Source organism: Lynx rufus, unplaced genomic scaffold (genome assembly GCF_022079265.1).
Source record: "Lynx rufus isolate CCGP_SWC_20201006 ecotype Redwood Valley unplaced genomic scaffold, mLynRuf1.p SCAF_2, whole genome shotgun sequence".
NCBI classification, from domain to species: Eukaryota; Metazoa; Chordata; class Mammalia; order Carnivora; family Felidae; genus Lynx; species Lynx rufus.
Window position 1 is genome coordinate 147046841 of NW_025814834.1, and position 25019 is coordinate 147071859.

Consider the following 25019-nt stretch of genomic DNA (forward strand, 5'->3'; position numbering starts at 1 on the left):
GGATCTCCCCCAAAATAAATATTTTTTAAAAATAAAATAATAAAATAAAATGATGGTGTGAAAACTGGGTATTCATATGCAGAAGAATGAAATTGGACCCTTACCTTACATCAGATGGAAAAATAAACTCACCATGGATTAAAGGCTTAAACGCTGTGGTTTTTAATGCTCAAAAACACCCAACATGCTTAGTTTGCAGTTGATTTTTATAGTAATATCACAGTGCCTACCCTTTATGATTCTAGAATTCTTTAAGCCCTGTGCATCTTGTCTCTAAAGGACCCACATTCCTTTGCACACACATTTTTCTCAGCAACAGAATTGCATTAAACAGATTTCTAAACAAAAACTACTATAAGCTTGTGTTCCTTCGGAAGGGCTAGGACATCCGTAGATTTATCACCAAGCTTGGTGTAGCAGGATGTTACAATGAAACTCTTCCTGTCTGAGAATTTCCATCAAATAAACAGTTCCTAAAACACCCCATTATTTTTGGAGTTAAAGTAGTATAACATGAAAAAATTTTCACCTTAGCTAACCTGTTTCATTAACTTCCATAAGTTTAGGAAACTATTCAACCATTCTTTCATTACTAACATTATACTCTCATTATTACTTGGACTATAATTTTAAATTTAAACCTTCAGAGATTTTTTTTTTTGCAGTAATTACAAACCTGGAAAGCTCGAAGAAAGACTCAAAATTAATTTTCTTCCATTGTTAAATAATAATTATTATTACCTTATTATTATAATTTTTAAAGTAAATATATATTTTACTTAAATATATAAAATATAAACATCAAATTTAAAAGATATAAAATAATAAATTAAAATAACTTTTTAGATCTTTTAGGAAAAAATAACTAGCTTGAAATTCTTCATCTCTAGATTTGCATTTTTATAGCCTCATGAGCAAAAACAAAAGAGACAGAGAGAAGCTTTTAATCAAGTTGGCTGAAGCATTGTATTCATGGGACTTGGCTCATGTGCCCACCCCTCCTCCAACACAAACCTCTGTTTCTCAAGATATACAGGGTCGTTGTACTCAGCCCAGCTAGGGTTAAAGTTTTGAAGCTGCTATGTTCAATTTCACAACTTAAAAACATCTGTCTGTGATATTTTTGCATAGACTTTTGAATGATAACCGACCATTAAATTCTAAATTTTTTGTTTTTCTATTTTACCAAGTATCCCGCCCCCCAGCAAAAAACCTGAATCCATCCTAATATAAGCTGAGAAGAAAACTGGAAGACAATGAAACAAAATATTGATGAATATCTCTGGAGTATAAAATTAGGGATCTTATATATACACACATGTATTTTTTGTTACATATGGAAAAAAAAGCAGTATTAAAATAAGAGTACTTCTGAAAAGGGGGGAAGAGAAAAGAAATTACTAGGTAAAATCTTTTTTAAAAAATGCCTTCTCACTAACAAAAAATACTCTCAAGAGAGACGCTATAGAAGTCTTCTCAACCTGCCACTATTTTGTTCACATTCACACCTGGTTCTCTAGATTTATTGTGCTAGATGAGGATGTCTAAGGCACTTGTGGAAATTCCATTAATACTTCTTTGCAGAAGGGCCAAGACAAGAAAACAGGGGTAAATACTAATGTACAAAGAAGACTTTAATAGACTACAAGAGACAAGGAAGGACATTAAATAATAATGAAAGTATCAATTCACCAAGAAGATATAACAATTATGAATATGTATGTACCCAACATCCGAGCTCCTAAATATATGAAGCAAACATTGACAGAATTGAAGGAAGAAACATTTACATAATAATAGGAGAATCAATACCTCCCTTTCAAGAATGAATAGAATAATCAGACAGAAGATCAATAAGGAAAGAAGGACCTGAGCAACATTAGAGGCCAATTGCACCTAACAAACATTTATAAAACGCTACACCCAACAACAGAATGCACATTTTTTCTCAAGTGCATATGGAACATTGTCAGGGTAGACCTTATGTTAGGACACAAAATAAATCTTAAAACATTTAAAATTACTGAAATCATACCACCCGTCCTGATCATAGTGGAATGGAACTAGAAATAAACAGCTGAGGGAAAATCGGAAAATTCACAAACATGTGGAAACTATACAACACATACCTAAACAACAAATGGCCCAAGATGAAATCACGAGAGAAATTAGAGACAAATGAAAAATAAAACATAACATACCAATAAGTAAATACATAAATACATAAATAAACACATAAATAAATAATAAAACATAACATACCAATGCTTATAGATACAGCAAAATAAGTGTAACAAGGGAAAGTTATGGCTATAAATGCTTACATTAAGAAATAAAGAAGGGGCGCCTGGGTGGCGCAGTCGGTTAAGCATCCGACTTCAGCCAGGTCACAATCTCGCGGTCCGTGAGTTCGAGCCCCGCGTCGGGCTCTGGGCTGACAGCTCAGAGCCTGGAGCCTGTTTCAGATTCTGTGTCTCCCTCTCTCTCTGCCCCTCCCCTGTTCATGCTCTGTCTCTCTCTGTCTCAAAAATAAATAAACGTTAAAAAAAAAATTAAAAAAAAAAAGAAATAAAGAAGATCTCAAATTAACCACCTACCTGTACACTTTGAGAAACTATAAAAAGAAGAACAAACTAAATCCAAAGCTGGCAGAAGGAAGTAATAAAGATGGGAGCAAAGACAAATGAGATAGAGAATAGAAAACACAGAAAATCAACAAAATCAAGAGTTGGGTTTCAAAAATATCAACAAATTTGACAAATGTTTAGGTAAAGTAACCAGATAAGAAAAAAGGAGAGAAGACTCAATTAAAATCAGAAATGAAGGTGAAGACATCACAACCAATTTTATAGAAATAAGGATTATAAAGAATGAAAAATTGTATGCCAACAAATTAAATAGCCCACATGAAATGGATAAGTTCCTAGAAACACAAGGCCCACCAAGACTGAATCATGAAGAAATAGAAAATCTGAACAGACCTCTAATTTGCAAGGAGATTGAATCATTAAACAAAAACCTCCCAACAAAGAAAAGCCTAGGACCAGATGGCTTCACTGGTGACCACTACCAAATACCATTACATTCTTTAAAGAAGTAAAACCAAACCTCTTCAAACTCTTCCAAAAAATTAGGAGGGAAGCTCATTCTATAAGTCTAACATTATTCTGATATTAAAACCAAACATCAAACATACAGAGAAATTGAATCACTCTGTTATACATCTGAAAGTAACATAACATTTTGTGTCAACTATTCTCAAAAAGACCAATATCCCTGATGAATATTTTTACAAAGGTCTTCAACAAAATACCATCAAACAAAATTCAAAAGCACATTAGGAGGAATATATGCCAAGTGGGATTGACTCCTGCAATGCACAGATGGTTCACATTTGAAACTCAAGCAATGTAACATACCACATAAACAAAAAGAGGAAGAAAACCACCTAAAAATATCAATTAATGCAAAAAGCATTTGCCAAAATTTGACAGCCTTTCATGATAAAAACACACAACAAACTGGGAATAGAAGAAAACTACCTCAACATACTAAAGCCCACATATGAAAAGCCCACAGGTAATATCACACTCAAAGGTGAAAAACTGATTTTCCTCTAAGATCAGGAAAAAGACAAGGACCCTCACTTTTGCCACTTCTGTTCAGCATAGTACTGGAAATCTTAGCCAAACAATTAGGCAAACAAAACAAATAATAGCTGCTAAAATTGAAAAGGAGGAGACAAAATTATCCCTGTTTGAAGACAATATAATCTTATATCTAGAAAACCCCAAATATTCCACACACACAAAAAAAGATGTTGGAATTAATTCATTCAGCAAAGTTTCAGGATACAAAATTAACACTCAAAACCAGTGGCATTTTTATAAGTTTATAACGAACAAATCGTAAAGGGAGTTAGGAAAACAGTTCCATTTATAATAGCACCCAAAACCAATAAATTCTTAGGAATAAACTTAAATAAGAAAGCTGAAGATGTATACACTCAAAAACTACAAAACATTGCTGAAAGAAATTAAAGAAGACAACAATAAATGGAAACACATCTTGTGTACATGGATTGATTGCAAGAGTTAGGATTGTTAAACTGTCAAGACCATCCAAAGAGATGTATACATTCAGGGCAATTCCCATCACAATCGCAATGTCACTTTTTGCAAAATTAGAAACACAAACAACAAAGCATAATAAACATCCTAAAATTTGCATGGAATCTCAAGGAACCCAGAATATCCAAAACAATCTTGAAAAGAAACAATGAAGTTGGAGGTCTCACAGTTCCTGATTTCAAAATTTATTTTAAAACCACCATAATCGAAACAGTGTGATACTGGCATAATGACATATAGACCAATGGAAAAGAAGAGGGAGCCTAGAGAGAAACCCGGCTTATATGGTCAAATGATTTTCACCAATGGTGCCAATACCATTTAATGGGAAAAGAGCAGTCTTTTCAATAAATGATGTTGTGAAAACTGCATTTCCACATGTAAAAGAATGAAATTAGACCCTTACCATATACCATATACAAAAAATAATTTAAAATGAATCAAAGACCTAAACATAAACATAAAACCTAAAAGTGTAACACTCTTAAAAGAAAACATAAGCAAAATGCCTCATGACATTGGCTATGGCAAAGATTTCTTGAAAATGCACAAAAACCAAAGACAAAAAATAGCATATGAAAATTAAAAAGTCAAACATCTGTGCATCAAAGGACACAATCAACAGAGTGAAACACAACTTTCAGAATGGGAGAAAATATTTGCAAACCATATTTTTGATAAGGGGTTAACATTTAGAATATATAAAGAATTCCTACAACTCAACAACAAAAAACAACCCAATTTTAAAAATGGGGAAAGGACTTGAGTACACATTTTTCCATAGATGATACACAAATTGCCAACAAGCATATGAACGGATACTCAACATCCCTAATCATTAGAGAAATGCAAATCAAAACCACAATTTTACCTCACACCGTTAGGATGGCTAGTATCAGGGGGAAAAAGACTATAACAAGTGTTAGCAAGGATTTAGGAAAATTAGAACCCTCGTGCACTGTTGGTGAGAATGTAAAATGGTGCAGCTACTATGGAAAACAGTATGGTAGTGCCTTAAAAAAGAATTACTAGGGGCGCCTGGGTGGCACAGTCGGTTAAGCGTCCGACTTCAGCCAGGTCACGATCTCGCGGTCCGTGAGTTCGAGCCCCGCGTCAGGCTCTGGGCTGATGGCTCGGAGCCTGGAGCCTGTTTCCGATTCTGTGTCTCCCTCTCTCTCTGCCCCTCCCCCGTTCATGCTCTGTCTCTCTCTGTCCCAAAAATAAATAAACGTTGAAAAAAAAAAATTAAAAAAAAAAAAGAATTACTATATGACCTAGCAATACCATTTCTGGGTATACATACAAAAGTCTTGAAAGAAGGATCTTTTTTTTTCAATGTTTGTTTATTTATTTATTTATTTATTTATTTATTTATTTATTTTGGGAAAGGAGGGGGCACAGAGAGAGAGAGAGAGAGAGAGAGAGAGAGAAAGAGAAAGAATCCCAAGCAGGCTCTGTAAAGTAGGATTTTAAAGAGACTTGCACACCCATGTTCACAACATTATTCAAAATAGCCAAGAGATGTAAACAACCCAAATGTCCATCAATGGATGAAAAACAAACATAATGTGGCATTATACATGAAATAAAATATTATTCAGACTAAAAAAGGAAGGTAATTCACATGCTACAATATGTGGAAATTATGCTGGGGAAATAAACCAATCCCAAGATTTATATGGGGTATTTAGAATAATCAAATTCACAGAAAGAAAATGTAGAATGGTGGTTGCCAGGGACTGAGGGAGAGGGAAATTCGGAATTACTTTAATGGGTGTAGTTTTGCACGATGAAAAGAGTTCTGGAAACTGATCTTTAACACTATTAAACTTTACACTTAAAAAATAGTTAAGATAGTTATGTTATACATATTTTTACCACAATTAAAAAGAAATGTGATTGGCTGCATTCCATCAAATATCACAGGAAATGGGTCTATTCAAAATTGACAATTAAAAATTTGTTTTCTGATACTCCATGTACTTTCTTGATTCAAGTCTGTGATTTTAAGAAGCCATTTTTGATAGCGTTATAAACAATGAATCTCTAACATCTCTTAGTACTTCGTTTTTACCATGTTATTTTGAAAGAGCCGATTTCACACAAACATATTAGCAAAAACGTAATTAATACTCTTAACATCTTTTCAATTCACTCAGAACGTTTTAGGCAGAGGAAAGCCGTCAATGAACCAAAGCGCACAGATTCCATGGCACAGCTCCTGTCTATATTCATCCAGAAGGCAACACATTGTAATAACAGAGTAATCTGTTACACAGTCCAGTTCTGTAGCTCCATACTATGGAATGCCTTAAATTAACATATTTTGTTATTTTTCCAGAATTCTTGCTCATACTAAAGTTCAAATATGATAGGGAGTACCCTAATAGAAGAAACACTGAAAACGGGGGGGGGGGGGGGGGAATGCAGCATTTGTTAGATTTAACTTTTTTTTGTTCTTATTTCTTTGTTCGTTTTAAATAAATACCTGCTTATGAAATTTTCCTGATATTTGAGTGACCCCCCCCTCCCAAATATATAAGCTCCAGTTTCCCAAAATCTGCATCCACCTAGGGGAAAAAATTGGAAAAATATGACTTAAAATAATAGTGATTATTTCTGAACTATAAAATAATTATTTCTAAACTACATGTACATATCCCCCAATTTTATACGTATACATACATATTTTATTATTATTTTTAAAGTACTTACGTTAATACCAAAAAGACTTTTTTTTTTTTTAAAGCAGTGGGATAAGAAATAACCAAGTAAAAACTTAAAACAGACAAACAAAAACTTGTTCCCTGACAAAGTATCGCTGCGAAAACCGGCTGTTGAAATATTCACAACCTACTGTTATTTCGCTCACATTCCCTCCTACTGCTCTGTATTTACTGGGGGACCAGGGAAGCCCAAGCCAACTGTACAGGAGGGACCGGTGTGGAAGCCTCTACTTCTAGGATTTCCTGCTTCGCCTCATTCACACACTCCAGAGTCCTGACTTAGCTAAAAGTGAAAATCCACCGCAGTTGAAACACGACTAAGCATGTCGTTTCGATTTCAGGTCTCCTTCATCCCGAACCTGCAAAGAATGGCTGTAATATCCGGTTTGCTTTTCACTTCTAAAGAGAACGGTCCATATCCGTAGAAGGCAGACGCTGCAGGAGCGCGAAAGGATAGGCGAGGGCAGCTGAGAACTTGTCCCTGACCGCAGCGCCCGCCCTAGGTAAGTTCGCTCCTAAACCTGGTCTTCCATGCACAAATCCATTAACTAACAACAACAAATTCCCAAGCGCAGACCCCACGCGGGCAGGCGGCAAAGACAGCGTAAGAACGGCGAGGGTGCTCCGCGGTGTGTGGCCCTTGGGATGGTTTGCTCTGCCTGAAAAGCGACAGCGCCTGCACCGCGTCCCCGGGATGCGTTGCCCCTCTTCTGGCACCCACCCGGGTTTGCACCAAAAGCCCTGCACGGAAGGACTGCATCCGACTGCATCTTTAGAAAGGGGGATTGCAGTCCTTTCTTAGACTGAGGGACCAAACCCCGACCCAGTCACAGAGGTGCGGCGTAGACTCGCCCCCTCCCTTCCCAACGCCCTTTTTCAGACAGGTCCTGCCTGCGCCCCTGCTGGGCATTGGGAAAACAGAGAGAAAAGATGATCCTTACCTTAGGGACCGTGTAAATCTAAATTTGGGACTGTTGGTTGTTCTTTCATTAATTACACTCAATATTCTGAAGTTGCTACAAAGCTATGTTACATAAAATAATTCAACATTCTTCCTAATCGACTGTTAATCAACTGTTAAAAATAACCGTATGACCGAACTATATGGTTTGCTCATCACGCACTGTTTCTAAACGCACCATCCACACAAATAATAACCTGCAGTATTTATTAAAAATACAGGTTTGGAGCATTTTTAACCATCACTCTAGATAACTCTTACAGGCAGTAACTTTGGAAAATAATGATCATTTATCAGTATATAATACAGCTATCTCATTCTACTTTTTATTTTGGAGAGAAAAGCTTCTTGCCTTGCTTCCACAGTCCTGCTTTGCATTAAACATTTTTTAAAAGAAAATCACTTTGTAAGATCATCTCTTTCCCAAAGCTTTTCATAACATTAACTATGAGAACTCCACATTTCCTCCTAACACGGCATTACAAAGGCTCATGTTTTACTTCTAATTTCTCCTTGAACAACCATAGAAGAAGTCTCATGAGAATCAGGTTGAATTTTTTAACCAAAAAATATTATAGTTACCCTCTTACTCCTTGGTAATTTCCAGTTTACAGAATCCTATTGACACAGAACTTGTCTCACTATTCTGTGGCTTCACAGGCTCATTATTGAAACAGTACATTAATTGTGGAAAATTTAATGTATTGAGAGGTTTTGTCATTGATCCAGACAGTAATGAATTAACCAGGAATTACCGTTTTACCCATAACACTGATAAGAAAGTTGTAATTTACCGAGGCGAGTTCCTTTTTCAAGGTCATCCAGGCAATAGATGACTAGAACTCTAGGTGTTAATTCATAGCAGTCTCCCTCCAGAATCTGTACTGTGACATCCCAGGTGTCTCTGGGTTGCCCCTGCCTAACACTCTCCACAGTTCCCTCCTTGTCTGTGGTTCCCTTGGGGTCTGATTCTGCCAGCTCATACTTCTCATGGGACAGTTTGTTTGTGGTAATCCTTCCTTCCTTCATACCAGCTTTAACTTGTGGGAAGGAGTTGTCACCATTTCTACCCAAACCAATTCTTTGCCTTCTTTTGGAATTTCACCCTTCCTGCCTCCTTCGATACTTATTTTTTAAGCAATACTTACATAGCATTTATTTCGTATCAAATATAATTTTAAGTGGTTCATATGTATGCAATCTGGGATACTTTTTATTCTAGTGGCCCTACAATTTAGTTATTATAAGAATTCCCATTTCACAGATGAAAAAAAGGAGACAGAGAGATATCTTTCCAGTAATCACGCAGCTTGGAAAGTATGGATCCAGTGTTTGAGCCCAGGAAGTTGAGCCCCAAACAAACAGTATGATGCCGTCTCTCTTTAACTTATCAGCCATCCATTTCTTTCCAGGATCTTCAAACAATCTCTCTTTCTCTGTCTGTCTGTCTGTCTCAATCTTTATCTCCTTGCTCTTGCTCTAATTTTAGCTCTACTCTACATCTCCCCCTCTGCCATCAACACCTTTGACAAATCCCTTTTATGGGCCTGAAAATTCATGGATATCTGCCATGTAATTAATCATTTTTGTTTCTCATAAGAAACAAATGGACAATATTTTCTATTCCCCCCAAATGTGGAGAGTAAATATAATATTGAAAAGTTATGTAAGGATGCATTCTTTATCCAGAAATTATTCTTAGTTGGAGACTGCTATTTCAATTACTATCCCGAATTAGCTAAGAAAGTTGTAATTGCGTGTTACCACCTGTCCCAAACTATACTGGATCATATTATCCAGACTCACCTATAATGATACAGGAGTGGTGAGCTCACTCCTGTCTCCTGAAGGAGGTGCCCAATGGTGCCCAATGAGCATTTACTTACTTGAGGGCATGGCCTTGTAGGGGCACCTTTTTGCATGAGACCTCCTACCATTTTGGGTCCCGTACTGCCTAAATGACTATTCAAGTAACCCCACCTTAGGCAGAGGACTGGAACCAGTGTGGGGACATGTGAATGTTGCTTAGCGTTATCTTAGAATAAAGGCACAGTAAATGTTCTTTGGATGGTCTCTATCTTCTGATATGATGAAATGTTCCATTCATTTAGATGACAACAATCAAAGCAGAGTCTAGCTCAGATGTGGAGCTCTGTCAGATCCAGGAAGATCCTCAAACATCCTCACAACTGGCTCTCTTTGCTGTAAACTTATAAACGAGAAATGTTTTTCAGTACATGAATGAATCCTGGCCCCATATATTTCCTTTTTTAATCTTTCTTTCTTTCTTTCTTTCTTTCTTTCTTTCTTTCTTTCTTTCTTTCTCTCTTTCTTTCTTTAGAGAATGAGCAGGAGAGGGACAGAGAGAGAGATTGAGAATCCCAAGCAGGCTTCTCGCTGTCAGCTCAGAGCCCAATATAGCGCTTGATCTCATAAGTCCTAAGAGTCTGACGCTTATCACCAACAGAGCCACCCAGGAACCCCTGGACCCATATATTTCTTTAAGCACTGTGTATAAAGGTTTTGGATATTGAGACAAGCTGCATTATTTCTTTTCCCTTCTTCTACGCTCACTCCCCCAACCAATCCACCTCCTGTCCCCTTCCTTTCACTAAATCTATCCTTATCACGGGCACTGTTCACCTTCATTTTCTCTTTCTCAGAATATTTTGTGTATAATTCAACCCCCAATAACCCTATCTATTGCCGTGTATTTCATCTCCTGCTTACTTTTCTCCAGACCACTTACCATCATCTAACACATGTAGATCTTTTCTCATTTGTTTTGTTAATTACCTGACTGCCCCTATTAGACTGGAGCTCCATGAGGCAAGAATCTTATCCATTTTGTTCATTTCTGGATACTGAGCACCTAGAACAGTGCAGCATACAGTAGATACTGAATAAATATTTGCAGAATTGATGAGCCACTATATTGTCCTGGAATTCTTAGAAACTCTATGACCACTGTTCTCATTTCCTTCGTGTCTCATTCTTCCTTGCCCCCAAAATGTTGGTTTTCTCAGGACTCTATCATCAGTCCTTTGCTTTCTTCATTCTGTTCATTTTATGCATCTCTTGGATATGATTATTTTAGGATTCACTTTAAGAACAATTAAGATAATAGATACAGGTTTTCTGTACCAATCCTTAAGGCACTAACTAGGGTATACACTTTTCCCTTAGGAATGATGTCTATATTCCATAAGCAGAAAGCTGATATGTGTGTAATTTGTACAACCATTAGAGGTGACTTCACGGGGCGCCTAGGTGGCTCAGTCGGTTTAGCATCCCACTTCGGCTCAGGTCATGATCTCGTGGTCCGTGAGTTCAAGCCCCACGTTGGGCGCTGTGCTGACAGCTTGGAGCCTGTTTCAGAATCTGTGTGTCTCTGTCTCTCTGACGCTCCCTCGTTCATGTTCTGTCTCTCTCTGTCTCAAAAATAAATAAATGTTAAACAAAAAAAAATTTTTAGAGGTGATCTTGTGTTTTTAGAGGTGATCTAGATCACCTCTAAATAGAGGTGATTTAGAGGTGATCTTCAGGATCTTGTGTTATATTGAACAGTTCTTCTGGATTACAGGTTACCATGGCATCTGGACTCACCATGGAAGCCCCCATTTGCCTGATAAAAAACAAGGAAGAGGAGCTGGTGGTGAATCCAGAAGCACTAGAGATTCTTGACAAGATATCTCAGCCTGTGGTGGTGGTGGGCATTGCAGGGCTGTCTCGGACAGGAAAATCCTACCTAATGAACCGCCTGGCAGGACAGAACCATGGTGAGTGTTGTCCTGGGACCAGGGCCATTTACTTGGAACCATCAATATAACAGGCTGTTCAGGCCTCCTCTAGTGTCATCTCAAGGAAGAGCCTAACCCCTCCCACTGAAGAAAAATTCTAATTCTCACCATCAAATTTACAACCTAACCCTATATATCCACAAAATCTTACTCTTGTATCTAGTAAAAAAGAAGAGTCTCCAACCCTGCTTGTTCTCTGGAACCCATCCACTCTCATCAGCTCAGCTCCTGTCGTGATTCCCTTTCTTTCTTTTGTGTCACTTTTGCCCAAATTACAGGGCCATTCCCAGCAGCATAAAATTTTAGTTTATTGTGTCTTCTTTTTACAAGAGATAGAAAAAGGGGCGCCTGGGTGGCTCAGCCGGTTGAGCGGCCGACTTCGGCTCAGGTCATGATCTAGCGGTCCGTGAGTTCGAGCCCCGCGTCAGGCTCTGTGCTGACAGCTCAGAGCCTGGAGCCTGTTTCAGATTCTGTGTCTCCCTCTCTCTGACCCTCCCCTGTTCATGCTCTGTCTCTCCCTGTCTCAAAAATAAAAATAAAAAAGCGTTAAATTGTTTTTAAAAAAAAATAAAAGAGATAGAAAAAAAGAGGAAGGAAGGAATGAAGGAGGGAGGGAGGAAGAACCTGTTATTCCCAAATCTCAAGGGAGCTAAGATTAAATTTTTTCTTCCATTTCATAACAAAAGTTTGATAAATTGTGCTCCCTCTCTTTCTGTATTCAGTGTTTTCTAATGTGAAAACTGTAATATGTCCAGAAAAGTTTGTAAAACATACATGTACTATAAAGTTATTAAATGTAAGATGGTCACCTGATCAGGTAAAGAAATTTAATATTACCAACACTCAAAGCCCAAATCACACCCTCTCACACTCTTATCTGTGCTCACCAGTATTTTTAATTTTGATGGCACTTCTTTGCTTTTTAAAGATGGTTTCAGGGGCACCTGGGTGGCTTGGTCAGTTGACTGTCCAACTACTGATTTTGGCTCAGGTCATGATACCAGGGTCATGAGATAGAGCACTGCATCAGGCTGTGTGCTGAACCCTCTCTCTCTCTCTCTCTCTCTCTCTCTCTGCCCCTCTATCCTGTTCGTGTGTGCGTGCGCTCTCTCTCTAAAAAAAAAAAGAAAGAAAGCAAGAAAGAAATGGTTTTATAGTCTATGCATTTCAAAAAAGTTTAATTTGGTCTGCTTTTAAAGTTTATATAAATGAAATTGTACCATGTGTATTCTTTTGTGTGTTGTTTTTCTTGTATGCATTTGTAATTTATTTCTGTTAACTGCTGCATAGTGTACAATCATATGAAGATATCAGAATTTGTTTCTCCATTTATTATTAATGAATGTTGACATTGGTCCCAGATTTTCTTGTTTATGAATTCAACTATCATAAATGGTTTTGTACTTAAATTCCAGTACACACTTACTCAACCTTCCCCCGTTGATTATACCCAGAATTGGACTCACAGGGTGACAGGATATCTGTGTTTTCAGCCATTCTGGACAGTATCAAACAGCTTTTTAACTTTTATGTACAATTTACATGACTGTTAGCAGTCACTGAGATTTTCCCACATCCTTATCACCATTTGGTAATGTTAGACATTTTGGCTTTTGCTAACCTTGTGACTATATAGTCACATAGTCTATGTCTCACTATGAATCAGTTTGAGAACCTTTTCATATATTTATTGGCTGCTTGTATTTCTTATTTTTTTCAGTGCAGTAAAGTTTTTTTTCCTTTTAAGGGTCAGCTAAAACTACACAGGTTAGTTGAGTTTACATTAATCTGTCCTATGACCTATTTGAGCCTATACAGGTACAAGATAAATAGGGGCCCAAAGTGTTTCCTCAGAAAATCCTTAATGTCTGTAAACAGTAGATTGTCGCTGAAATGGAAGAAACTCCTTTCCCTGCTGGACCCTGAAATGGAAGACATTTATAAGTTTCACCACTGTAGCTCCTGGGGAACCTGGACTATCTACTGTCCCTGTATGTTGTTAACTCCTCCCTTGCAGGTTTCCGCATGAACGCCACAGTGAGATCTGAAACCAAGGGCATCTGGATGTGGTGTGTGCCCCACTCTTCCAAGAAGAACCACATCCTTGTCCTTCTGGACACTGAGGGCCTGGGGGATGTGAAAAAGGTAAGGAAGAAAGTTGAGTAAACTTCCTTGCTCTTGCCTATTAATTCACTACCTCAATTCCACTTCTGTGACCTATTCCTACAAATAGCAAGTGCAAATTATAGACAATGAGGTTAAATTCTCTTATCTTGAACTTTTTTCCTTGAGAGCACAAACTCATGTCAAGTAAGGTGAGTTAAGATATTCATCTTACTTTTAACACCAGGGTTAATGACACAATTTAATAAACACTTTTGAGTAGCTACATCCAGGCCTCTCTGCTAAGTACTACAGACACAGCAGGGAAGAAAGTAAAGACCCAGAGGTTAGCGGGGAGACCTCAAGTACTTAGTACAATCAGTACAAGGTGCCATGGATGCAACCTCGTAGTGGGTAGGGATTAGATTTCAACTTTCCTGGTGAAGTAACACGAAAACTGACTGAAGTGTAACCCATCAGGTCAATGGGACTACCAGTTAAATTGTATGGATGGGTCAGTTTGAATATAGTAGCCTCAAAAATAGGTTTGAACAAAGTAATATATTTAAATAAACTCCAGAAAAGCTTTGGCTGTTCCAAGAATATCCATAATGATTTTAGTCTAAGTTTCTTCACTGACTTCTAAAAAGCATGATCTTGACCAATAGAAAATATTGTAAACAGGATACTTGTAGGCGTGTTGTCTTCACAGTATTAGGCACAATCAGTAGTTTCTCCTTACTTCATATAAGTCTGAGTCTACATTGTAGCAGCAGAAGATGGGTTGATTCTGATACTGCCCCTCAAAAAATAAAGGAGAGACTTAGAAATTCTGAATTAAAATTTTTTAATGTTTTAAAACTTTAAGTTTTAAAGTCCTCAGTATAAAATAAAGTGTAAAAGAAGAGAAACTAAAAACCTATCAGGCCTCATGAATTCATCTCACCATATGTTTGGATTTTAACAAGTTTATCCCTTCTTTGAATGTACCAGCAACTTCTCAAACTAAGAAAAAAGAACATAAGTACCAACTTGTTACTTACCGTTCAAGGGCCCTGCAACTTAATTCCTAGTGAGTTAGATCTACTCTAATTACCACCCCCCACCCAAAAAATGAAGAGGGACTCTTGATGGTGAAATATATTATATTTTGGCCAAAACTTGTTTCTTTTTATCTAATTACACTTGTTTAAGGGACCCAAACATACCATATTATTAATAACTGGTGGCAAGAGAGAACAACTCACTAAATTTAGATTTAGGTAGTGTCTAATTCTGTTTTCCTGGCCTTCAATGCCCCTCCCATCTTGTCTTGAATCTCCTTCCCAGTCTTGTCATCTACTCTCACACATTTATACATTGCTTCAGCCAAATGGAGTAATTCTATAATACATTTATATGATTGTGCTTTTTAATTCCGACTTGGCTTGTGTTGGTCCTCCCATGATCTTTTCATTTCCACAAATCCACACTGCATCATTTCTTTAAAACCCACCTATTTTTTTTTACCCACTGCCATCATTTCACAGTCAGATGTAATCTCTTGCTCAGAATTCGCAGGGCACTTTTCTTTTTTACGTTTTTGGTTTTTACCCCTTTTCCTTTTACATTTTAGGCTTCTGGTTCTACTCCTGGCAGAGATCATTAACTTGGTTAATGTTTCTTGGTTGTATGTTTACTCATTGGTTGACCAGCCCAGAAAGTCAACTTCTTGAGGGCAACAACTATCATATGGGTGGTTGTGTCCACACAACCAAATGTATTGCCTGACATTTAGAAGACAACCGATGAATAGTTGTTGAATTTAACTGAATGACATTGTGTTTTTAATGTTGTCCATGATGCATAAAGTTTGCTGTAGGAATAATTTCCTGCTTATTGGCATATATCTACTGTGTTCTAGTCACTGTGTTAATGAATGGTTAATGAATGGAAATGTTAACAAGTAAATGAAGGGGAGACTCTTTAGTCTTTTGCTCTAATGTGCTTTCCAGGTCAACCCTAAGAATGACTCATGGATCTTTGCCCTGACTGTGCTTCTGAGCAGCACCTTGATCTATAACAGCATAGGCACCATCAACCACCAGGCCCTGGAGCAGCTGCAGTATCCTTCCAGGGACCAAACCACCACGTTTTATTGAGTTTACAGGAATGGCAACTGAGACTGTCCTCTTAATTGTCTGGTTGAGGAGAAGGGACATGGGAAATAAGTTAATGTTTATAAAATTTGTTTTTATAAGACCTGGAAATTGTGGTATAAATCATTTCTCCTTCCTTAGCTGAATTCTCAGCTACGTGGCTGAACTAACGCAGCTCATCAGGGCAAAATCCTCAACACCTGATGAAGTAGAGGACTCCACCGAGTTTGTGAGTTTCTTTCCAGACTTTGTTTGGACTGTCCGGGATTTCACTCTGGAGTTGAAGATAGATGAATCCTCAATCACTGAAGATGAGTACCTGGAGGATGCCTTGAAGCTAATTCCAGGTCTCAGAGCATGGCATGGGTGACGGAGGTTCCAGAGGGAGTGGGAGCAACTAAGCCCTGTCCTTCAGGACTTGAAATCAAATTTTGTTTGCCCTTGGTTCGAGATATAGTCTATTAGTGAGGGGTGATTGGTGAATGATCTGTGGTGATTGTTTTTCATAGGTTATTAGCTGCAAAACTCCAGCTGCTGGAGTAAGCTCGCTGAGGAAATTTAAGGACCACTGTGGAACCAAATGATTTTAGACCAAATGGGTGTTGTGAAACATTTTTCTAGGTTACAGTGCTGCAGCTTCCTAAGGCCCACATACTCGTGTTCCTTTTATGTGCTCCTCTTGTTTCATACTGACAAAAATAGCTCATCAGATTAGAAGCTGGTGAACATTGAATCACAAGAAATAAACGGACATAAATTGTTTGTTATGGAAAAATATACAAAACATAAAATTTACCATCTTAACCATTTTTGAGCTTATACTTCTGTGGCAATAAATGCATTCACATTGTTGTACAAGCATCACCACCCACCAACTCCGAAAACTTTTTATCTTCCCCATCCAAAGTTGTACCTGCTAAACACTAACTCCCTAATACCCCCTACCCACAGCCCTTGGCAGCCACCATTCTACTCTCTGTCTCCATCTAGGTACCTCATAGAAATGGAATCATACACTACTTATCTTTTTGTGACTGGCTTATTTCAGTAACCATAATGTCCTCAAGATTCATTCATGCTGTAGCAGGTGTTAGAATTTTTTCCTCTCTGAGACTAAATAGTATTCTACTATGTATATACCATATTTAAATGACCGTATTTTAAAAATATATTTCATGTTTCTATGAAATATTCTATGAATACTTTACTAGTGCCTGGACAGTTACAAATTTCAGAGAAAGGATATTTACACATTAAGAGTCCAGAAAAAAAAAAAAAAAAAGATGTCCTTCTAGTAAGACTTTCAGATCCACATCTATCTGTCACATGATTTCACTTTCTTCTTTCTTACGGTCTTGTACATTATGTTACCATTTTAATATCATTAATTCACTACATGTTAATTTTACTTGCATTTTATTTTTACTTTATTTTAGCAGAGTGAATCATTGATGGCACCTGGAAATAATACAAGTTTTCATTTAATCATTCATGTATTCATTTTTCCAAAAAAATTTTATTGAACATCTTATATATCCCCCAAAATCATTCTATGAAGTACTTCCAAGTCAGATCTAGCCTGATATAGATAGTGTTAAGACCTCCAAATTACCTGCAGGTTAACCTTACCACGTGGACACTTCCGCTAAAAGAGCTCCAAACATATTTTTTTAGTGTGATTTTTTTTTTACTCTGAATTTTAGAAATTTTTTTCTTCCCTTGGTATTATTTGTCCATCTCCTATTATTTTCACAAACAATGTCTTACTCTTCTTTCTGGGATTACTTTATTTTAGGAATTTTCACTACTTTTGTTCATTCATCAGTCATTTGATAAACATTTTATAAATACTTAAACCACTAAACTCCATACCAATGCTAAGGAAACCAATTATAAGTTTGTTCAGTTGAGCCTGATGCCTTTCTTTCTTCTCCCATAGTATTTTCTTGACTCTGCTCCATGCAGAAATGGATTTTCCATACCTGTGGTGATGGCCCAGGTTGGTTAGAAATGACTGGATGAAAGGAGATTTACAGACACAGGAGCTGCAATGATGGGAAAATTCCTGGAAATGAAGTCCTCACTCCTCTACCTGAAGGCTGCCTTTCAGTGATCACCTTTTTTCCACCTTTGCAGGCACAAATCCCAAAATCCAAAATTCCAACATTCCCAGAGAGTGTATCAGACAGTTCTTTCCAAAACGGAAGTGCTTCATCTTTGACCGGCCTACAAATGACAAAAATCTCTTAGCCCATATTGAGAACGTGCCAGAAGACCAGCTGGACAGTAGTTTCCGGGAGCAATCAAACAAATTCTGCACCTATATTTTCACTCATACAAAGACCAAGACCCTACGAGAGGGAATCATTGTCACTGGGAACCGTGAGTCACCTTTGTCCCACAGCATGTCTCTGTATCAGTGTGCGTGGTAGAGCTTTGAGTATACTCTGAGTTTGGCAGTAATTTTGTTGACATCTGTGTGTAATGATGGGGAAGCAGATATTCATGCCATGAAAAGGTATCCATACATGTTTCTTAATTAGGCTCCCTATGTGAGGGTTTGCTGAGACGTAATATATCTCAAAGCCCTAATTCACTAATTATAAAAAGTCAAGACAGAGTTAAAGAGAGGACATCTGTAGATTGAGAAATCCTATAGGATATCTTCTGGTCTTTAAGGATATAGTAGATATTTTGTAAACTTACATGAGTCAGATCATGAATAGGAAGCTATAAGTTCCGGCAAGCCCATTGACAAAGAAACTTATGTATAGTCTTATATGCAGGGCAGGCTTCATGGGCACGTGACTTATACAGTCCGGTAATACCTTGTGCAGAGATGAGCCAATACTCTCTGTGTGTTTTGTTTTAAGTTTCCTTATTTATTTTGGGAGAGAGAATTCTAAGCTGTCAGCGCAGAGTCTGATCTGGGGCTCCAACTCAAACCATGAGATCATGATCTGAGTGGAAATCAAGAGTCGATTGCTTCACCAGCTGAGCCACCCAGGCACCCATCTATCCGTGTTTTGAATTCTTGATCATTTTCAACTAGGAGCCCACGTTTTCATTTTGTCCTGGGCCACACAAATTATGTAGCTGGTCTTGTTTGTGTATACTACTTCACCTGTATAATCTATTCCTTTTTATTCTCATTGAATGGGAAACTATTTTTCCAGTGACCCATGAGCATATTAATTGCAATTAATCAATTATTTAAAAAATTGTTTTAATGTTTATTTTTGAGAGAGAGAGAGAGAGACAGAGCACGAGCGGGGAAGGGGCAGAGAGAGATGGAGATACAGAATCCGAAGCAGGCTCCAGGCTCCAAGCTGTCAGCACAGAACCCTGCCCAGAGCTTGAACCCATGGGCTACAAGATCATGTCCTCAGCCAAAATTCGATGCTCAAATGACTGAGCCACACAGGCGCTCCTGTAATTGATCATTTAAATTATAATATGAAGAAATGGAGAACAAAAGAAAGAATAGGAAAACAATGTTGTTAGAAAGAAATAGATTCCCAAAGAAGAAAATAAAGTTTGTTTCTAAATAAGGTGGGGTTTTTGTGATCTCAGAATGATGCTCCATAAAAACTGGAAGCCAATGATTAAGACCTTGCTATTTATCCTCAAATTTCCTGCCTTATTCAGGGCTGGGTACTCTGTTGAAAGCCTATGTGGATGCCATCAAGACGGGAGAAGTTCCTTGCTTGGAGAACGTGGTGACAGCTCTTGCCCAGCGTGAGAACTCAGTGGCCGTGCAGAAGGCAGCCGACCACTACAGCGAGCAGATGGCCCAACGAGTGAGCTTCCCCACAGACACGCTCCAGGAGCTGCTGGATGTGCATACAGACTGCGAGAGGGAAGCCATTGCAGTCTTCATGGAGCATTCCTTTAAGGATGACAAGCGGTCTTTCCAGAAAAAGCTTGTGGTAGTGTGTCTCAGCATTTATCCTTCCTAATTCCTACCCTTCTGGATGAATGCTTACAGTACATTTTTTTGACTCCGCAGCTCTTCTACCTCTCATGGTGGATGGAACCTGGGTTCTTGTGAGTGACAGGGCACTACAGGGTTACTAGTCACCTTTTTACTAAAAGATGGGCATTCTATTAATTTTCTATTGCTACATTTGAAAATTACCATTAATTTAGCACATTGTAATAATAAATATATATTTGTATATATATATTATTCATATATAATATATATAATACATATATAATATACATGCATAAGCTTACCATTCTGTAGGTCAGAACATAGGCATAGGATGGCGCCATCCTCTGCTCAGAGTGTCACAGACTAAAAACAAGATGTTGGCCAAAATGAGTTCTCAGCTGCAGGCTCTGGAGTGGCTCCAAGTTCATTCGGGCTGCTGACTGAATCCCCTTCCTTTTGGTTGTAGGATTCATGTTCCCTTTTTTGTTGGCTTTCAGACAGGGGGTGCCTCCAGCTCCTAGAAGCATTTTTTGTATATCTCCATGTTCTCCTTTCATCTTCAGGACAACAATGACACATAAAATTCTTTTCATATTTTAGTTTTTTTGACTTCCTCTTCTACCAAGAGCTTGGGAGAACTCTCTGCTTTAAAAGAATATATGGTCTTATCTAAGCCTTCTCCAATCCTACCCTCTAGTAATCTCCATTTCTTAAAGTTAACTTGTACCATGTAATATCTAACCACTGGAATAAAATTCAGCAAATTCATAGGCTCCAGGACCATGCAAGGGGTATACATCAGAAGAAGGAAATCTTGGAGGAGAGTTTAATTCCTGGGGACAATTAATTACCATTGGCATCTTTCTGGAAGTTTGTCTTTCAGTCTATGACCACCCTACAGTGAAAAAAATCTCTTTGTTCGTATTGAGAAAATGCCAGAAAGTCAGCTGTATTGTAATTTTCAAGAGCAGGGGAAATGTTTATTTTTTCCGCTTTACACACTCAAATTCTTGTTAAAAGAATTCATGGAGCGTTCCAAAGTCTGCTCAGAATACACGTTAGTCATTACCAGATGATTGTTTGGGGGGCAGGGGGATGTACATTTTCATCCATAACAACCCGAACTCTCTGAGGAAACTCTGCTTCTAGCCACAATTCAACTTCCTATTGCTCATTGTTGATGATTGGGTCACTGTTAATCATACTACAGCAGAAGGAACCATGGAGTTCATGTCTTCAACCCCAGGGAAGTAAAGGGACTTTCCACAGGTCACACAGAGAATTGGTCAGAACTAGGGCTAAAAGTCTCTTGACTCCTGGTCTGTTCCATGTTTCATTGTACTCTTAGGTAATCAGGATGCTTTTTCTAAAAGGATGACAGTTGAACTTTCCCTCCTAACAGCTTCTTCCCATTGGATTTCTCTACATTTCCCTGGCAGGACACCATAGAGAAAAAGAAGGATGATTTCTTGATGCAAAATGAAGATGTATCTTTCAAATATTGTCAGGCTGCAATGGAGCAGCTTTCAGAGCCTCTGAAGGAAAGCATTTCAAAAGGAACTTTCTCTGTTTCTGGAGGATATGATCTGTACTTAAAAGCAAAGAGAAATGTTGAACTTGGTTATAAAGAGGTGCACAGGAAAGGAGTTAAGGTAAGGAATAAAGGGAAAGAGGTTGAACCGTAGAGTGGAGTCAGGTGGCCTTTGTTGCACCTTCTGAATATCTAAGACCCTAGTACCAATTATGGGGAAAAACAAGAGCAAGGCAATAATTCCCTATGGAGCATATGATAATATTTGTGCTAAGTCCCTGGGGAATACAAATATTAGAGACACAACTTTGCTCCCAAGATGCTGATTTTACCAGAGATACAAATAGTGAACAGGATAGGGTATGATAAAGGTTGTACTGGTATGCTAATAGACTAATGATAATGGTAATGATGATAATAATGGTTAACACATTGAACACTGACTCTCTCTACCACACATGGTCTTTAGGTGCTTTTGTTGGGTTATTAATTTAATCATCAGAGTAATATTGTGAATTAGGTACACTACTATCTACATTATACACTTGAGAAATGTGATGCACAGAGAAGTTAATAAATTGCCTAAGTCCATGCCACAGTAAGTGGTAGAGCTGGTAGGGCAAATCAGTATCTTGGTGGCCATTCAAAGCTCAGATGGCAGCTTAGGAAACATTACAGAAGGTTGCTCCTAGAAGTTTAAGATGAAGTATTCATAGATGTTAGCTTTATTAAGAAAAGCTAGAAGAGCTTCCAGGAAGAAGAAAAGAATGTCCAAATACATATAAACAAAGTTTTAATATGTTTGTAGAATCAGGAGTCTGGTTGGCTGTAACCCATGGTGGGGCTTGGGGGTGGGCATCAGTTAGAAAAGGGTCTCAAGAACTAAGAAGACTATGATGGAGTTTTTCCATTCTCATCAATAGATTAGAATTTATGCTGTGGACATAGAAGGAAGGGAATCACTCAGGGATACACAATTTACTGGGCCACATTTGAGGTTTTGTTGAACAATTATTTCTGCAACCAGAGACAAGATCTTTGTTGCCTGACATGTATTTGTTCCTTGTTGGTTGGTTCCTCAGGCAAATGAGATCCTCCAGAACTTCCTACAGTCACAGGCAGCAGTAGAGGAATCCATCATGCATTTAGACAAAGCCCTCACTGCTGGGGACATGGCCAAAGCAGGTACAGGGGAGGGCTCAACTCACAGCGGGATGGGTAGATTCCTGCAGTGCCCACTGACAGATCTGACCAAAGACCTTCTTGCAACAAGGAGTTTCCTCTTCTACCACAGAAAACATGCTCTGTTCAATCAATTCTGAAAATAACAAGACAAGTGGTAGTTGTACATCAGCCAGCCAGGCAGAGTCTCTAACTTCAAAATGAGAAACCTGTCAATGGTGTGGCCATCTGGTGAAATTACACATTTCCCAGTCACCTTTGCAAAGTCAGTTAAGTCTCTAAGCTCAGGAGGGTCAGACCTGACCTGTTATTTTATTCCCTTTAAAAACTTGCATGGGGCAGTGGAGCAGGCCAAAAGGGAGGCCTCTGAGAAGGAACAGGAGCAGCTAAAACAGAAAAAAAATGAACAAAAGCAAAAAATGGAGGCTCAAGAGAGGAGCCTCAAGGAAAACCTAAGCCAGCTGGAAGAGAAGATAAAGAAGGAAAAAGAAAACACTCAGGAAATGCTGGAAAGGATGTTGAAACATTATCTGAAGGTAAGTCTGGCCTGGATTTGGGCAGATCCTCACTCCTCAGGAAGAGAAGGACAAAATTTTAAGCAAAGTCATGATCCAAGAGTGAAACACAAATGGCATGTGATTTACTAACTGCCTCAGTCCATGTGGATCCTGCTGTAACCCTTAAAGCCATAATACATCTGTCCCTTCCATAGTGCTAGACTTTCGAGTATACAAATAACACCCCTTGAGGAATGGTTTGCTATTTGGAGTGGTTATGGAATGGTCTTGTGAACCCCAATTGAGTAGGGTCTTTGTCTTCTAGTCCTATAGTCCTTAGGATTCTTGATACCACCATCAGAGAGATCAGAAATAGATTTTTTTTTGTCTTGAAAGTATCCAATTAGGTCTGATATGAAATGAAAAGGCTCCAAAACTTGCTGCATTTTTTTCCAGATCTGTCTGAATATCCTGGGATTATTATAAAACATAGAGGAAAATCTTTCCTTGGTCCAACCTGCAGCTTGATAAGCAATAATCTGTACAGAGTCAGTAGTTACCATGCTTTATTAGATGATTGTGGCCATGCAACCTCAAATAGAACTGAGAATTAATTAGAATTAAAACTGTATTCCTACCCAAAGAGCATTGTTTGGGCTAGAATGCGTTATGGGGAAAGTTCTCACGTCTGATCTAGGCCCAACACATACCCACCCCCAGAGAGATGATGCTGAGGACATCTTAGGATGTTATAAACCATGGATACTCTCATTATCCAGGTCAAAATGTATGGACACATTGGATATCCTCCAAACAGCAGTCTAAAGTGGCAGAAAAATAGATACCTACGTTTGCTGCTGGCTGAATCCTGATAATGGTGATTTTCACAAGTGGACTCTTTTCATTTTATAGGTCCAAGAAGAATTGCTTAATGAAAGATTTGGAAAGAAATCCGAGGAGTTGAATAAGGAGATAAATCGACTACAAGAAGAAATTGAAAGAAACAAAAAAACTGATCCGTTATTGATTTCAAAGGCGATTGATGTGGCTGGGAATGTATTAATTGTGGCACTACCTGAAATTTTTAGGCTAGTCCGTCAAGGGAGGAAAATTCTCAATGAAAACAATTAAATAAGCTTAGATGTCTTGTTAAGGATACTATAAAATGAGGCTTCTTTTGTTTTAGTAGTGTAATACTGTGTTTATTTTTGAAATACATGTGTCATGCCACTTTCATACAACAAAAGTTTAAAAATAAAAAGTGATTGCAAAAAACATCAGCTCATGGCATATACAAGATAAACCTAATTTTGACTGAATGAAATAATTTAGTGGAATGGGAACCAAGTTGAAAAATACAATGGATGGGGCGCCTGGGTGGCGCAGTCGGTTAAGCGTCCGACTTCAGCCAGGTCACGATCTCGCGGTCTGTGAGTTCGAGCCCCGCATCGGGCTCTGGGCTGATGGCTCAGAGCCTGGAGCCTGTTTCCGATTCTGTGTCTCCCTCTCTCTCTGCCCCTCGCCCGTTCATGCTCTGTCTCTCTCTGTCCCAAAAATAAAAATAAAAACGTTGAAAAAAAAAAAAATTAAAAGAAGACAACAGAATTTAAAAAAAAAAAAAAAAGAAAAAAACAATGGAAGAAAAGGCTAAATTTTCAATGCCATTGTAACAAAATAATTCTGAATAAGATTATAAAGACATTTGTAAAATTTACATAGAGACATACTTTAAGTGTTACTGAAGAACACAAAAATTTATAAAATGAACCAAAGTAAATAAGACATACATGGTGTATGTGTGTGTCTGTACATATATACATATATGTATACATATGTGTATATGTATGTATGCACATGTACACATATATGTACATGATTCCAACAAATACATCAAAAATGTTTTGAAAGTAGACAAATTTGTTTTACAGTATATATTGAAAAACTGTAAGCAAAAATATCCAATGCAATTCTATAAAGAGAAAAATAATGAGAGGCAGTTATCTCTAACTGTATG

At 38.0% G+C, this 25019-nt stretch overlaps 1 protein-coding gene across 1 annotated transcript; it reads left to right on the forward strand.

The window, feature by feature from the left end:
- Nucleotides 1-11406: 11406 nt before the first annotated feature.
- LOC124516488 (guanylate-binding protein 4-like) lies at nt 11407-24268 on the forward strand. The gene is made up of 10 exons (XM_047085823.1): nt 11407-11596; nt 13635-13762; nt 15715-15824; nt 16012-16205; nt 17995-18240; nt 19507-19787; nt 21235-21447; nt 22409-22511; nt 22851-23044; nt 23918-24268. The coding sequence occupies exons 1-10, from the start codon at nt 11407-11409 to the stop codon at nt 24134-24136; spliced, it is 1878 nt and encodes a 625-aa protein (XP_046941779.1). The 3' UTR covers nt 24137-24268.
- Nucleotides 24269-25019: the final 751 nt, after the last annotated feature.

Bases quoted from the DNA above. Each gene is read 5' to 3' on its own strand.
- LOC124516488 (XM_047085823.1), top strand. From the start codon at position 11,407: ATGGCATCTGGACTCACCATGGAAGCCCCCATTTGCCTGATAAAAAAC. The intron at 11,597-13,634 runs GTGAGTGTTGTC...CCTCCCTTGCAG, and splicing joins CCTGGCAGGACAGAACCATG to GTTTCCGCATGAACGCCACA. The intron at 16,206-17,994 runs GTCTCAGAGCAT...CCACCTTTGCAG, and splicing joins TGCCTTGAAGCTAATTCCAG to GCACAAATCCCAAAATCCAA.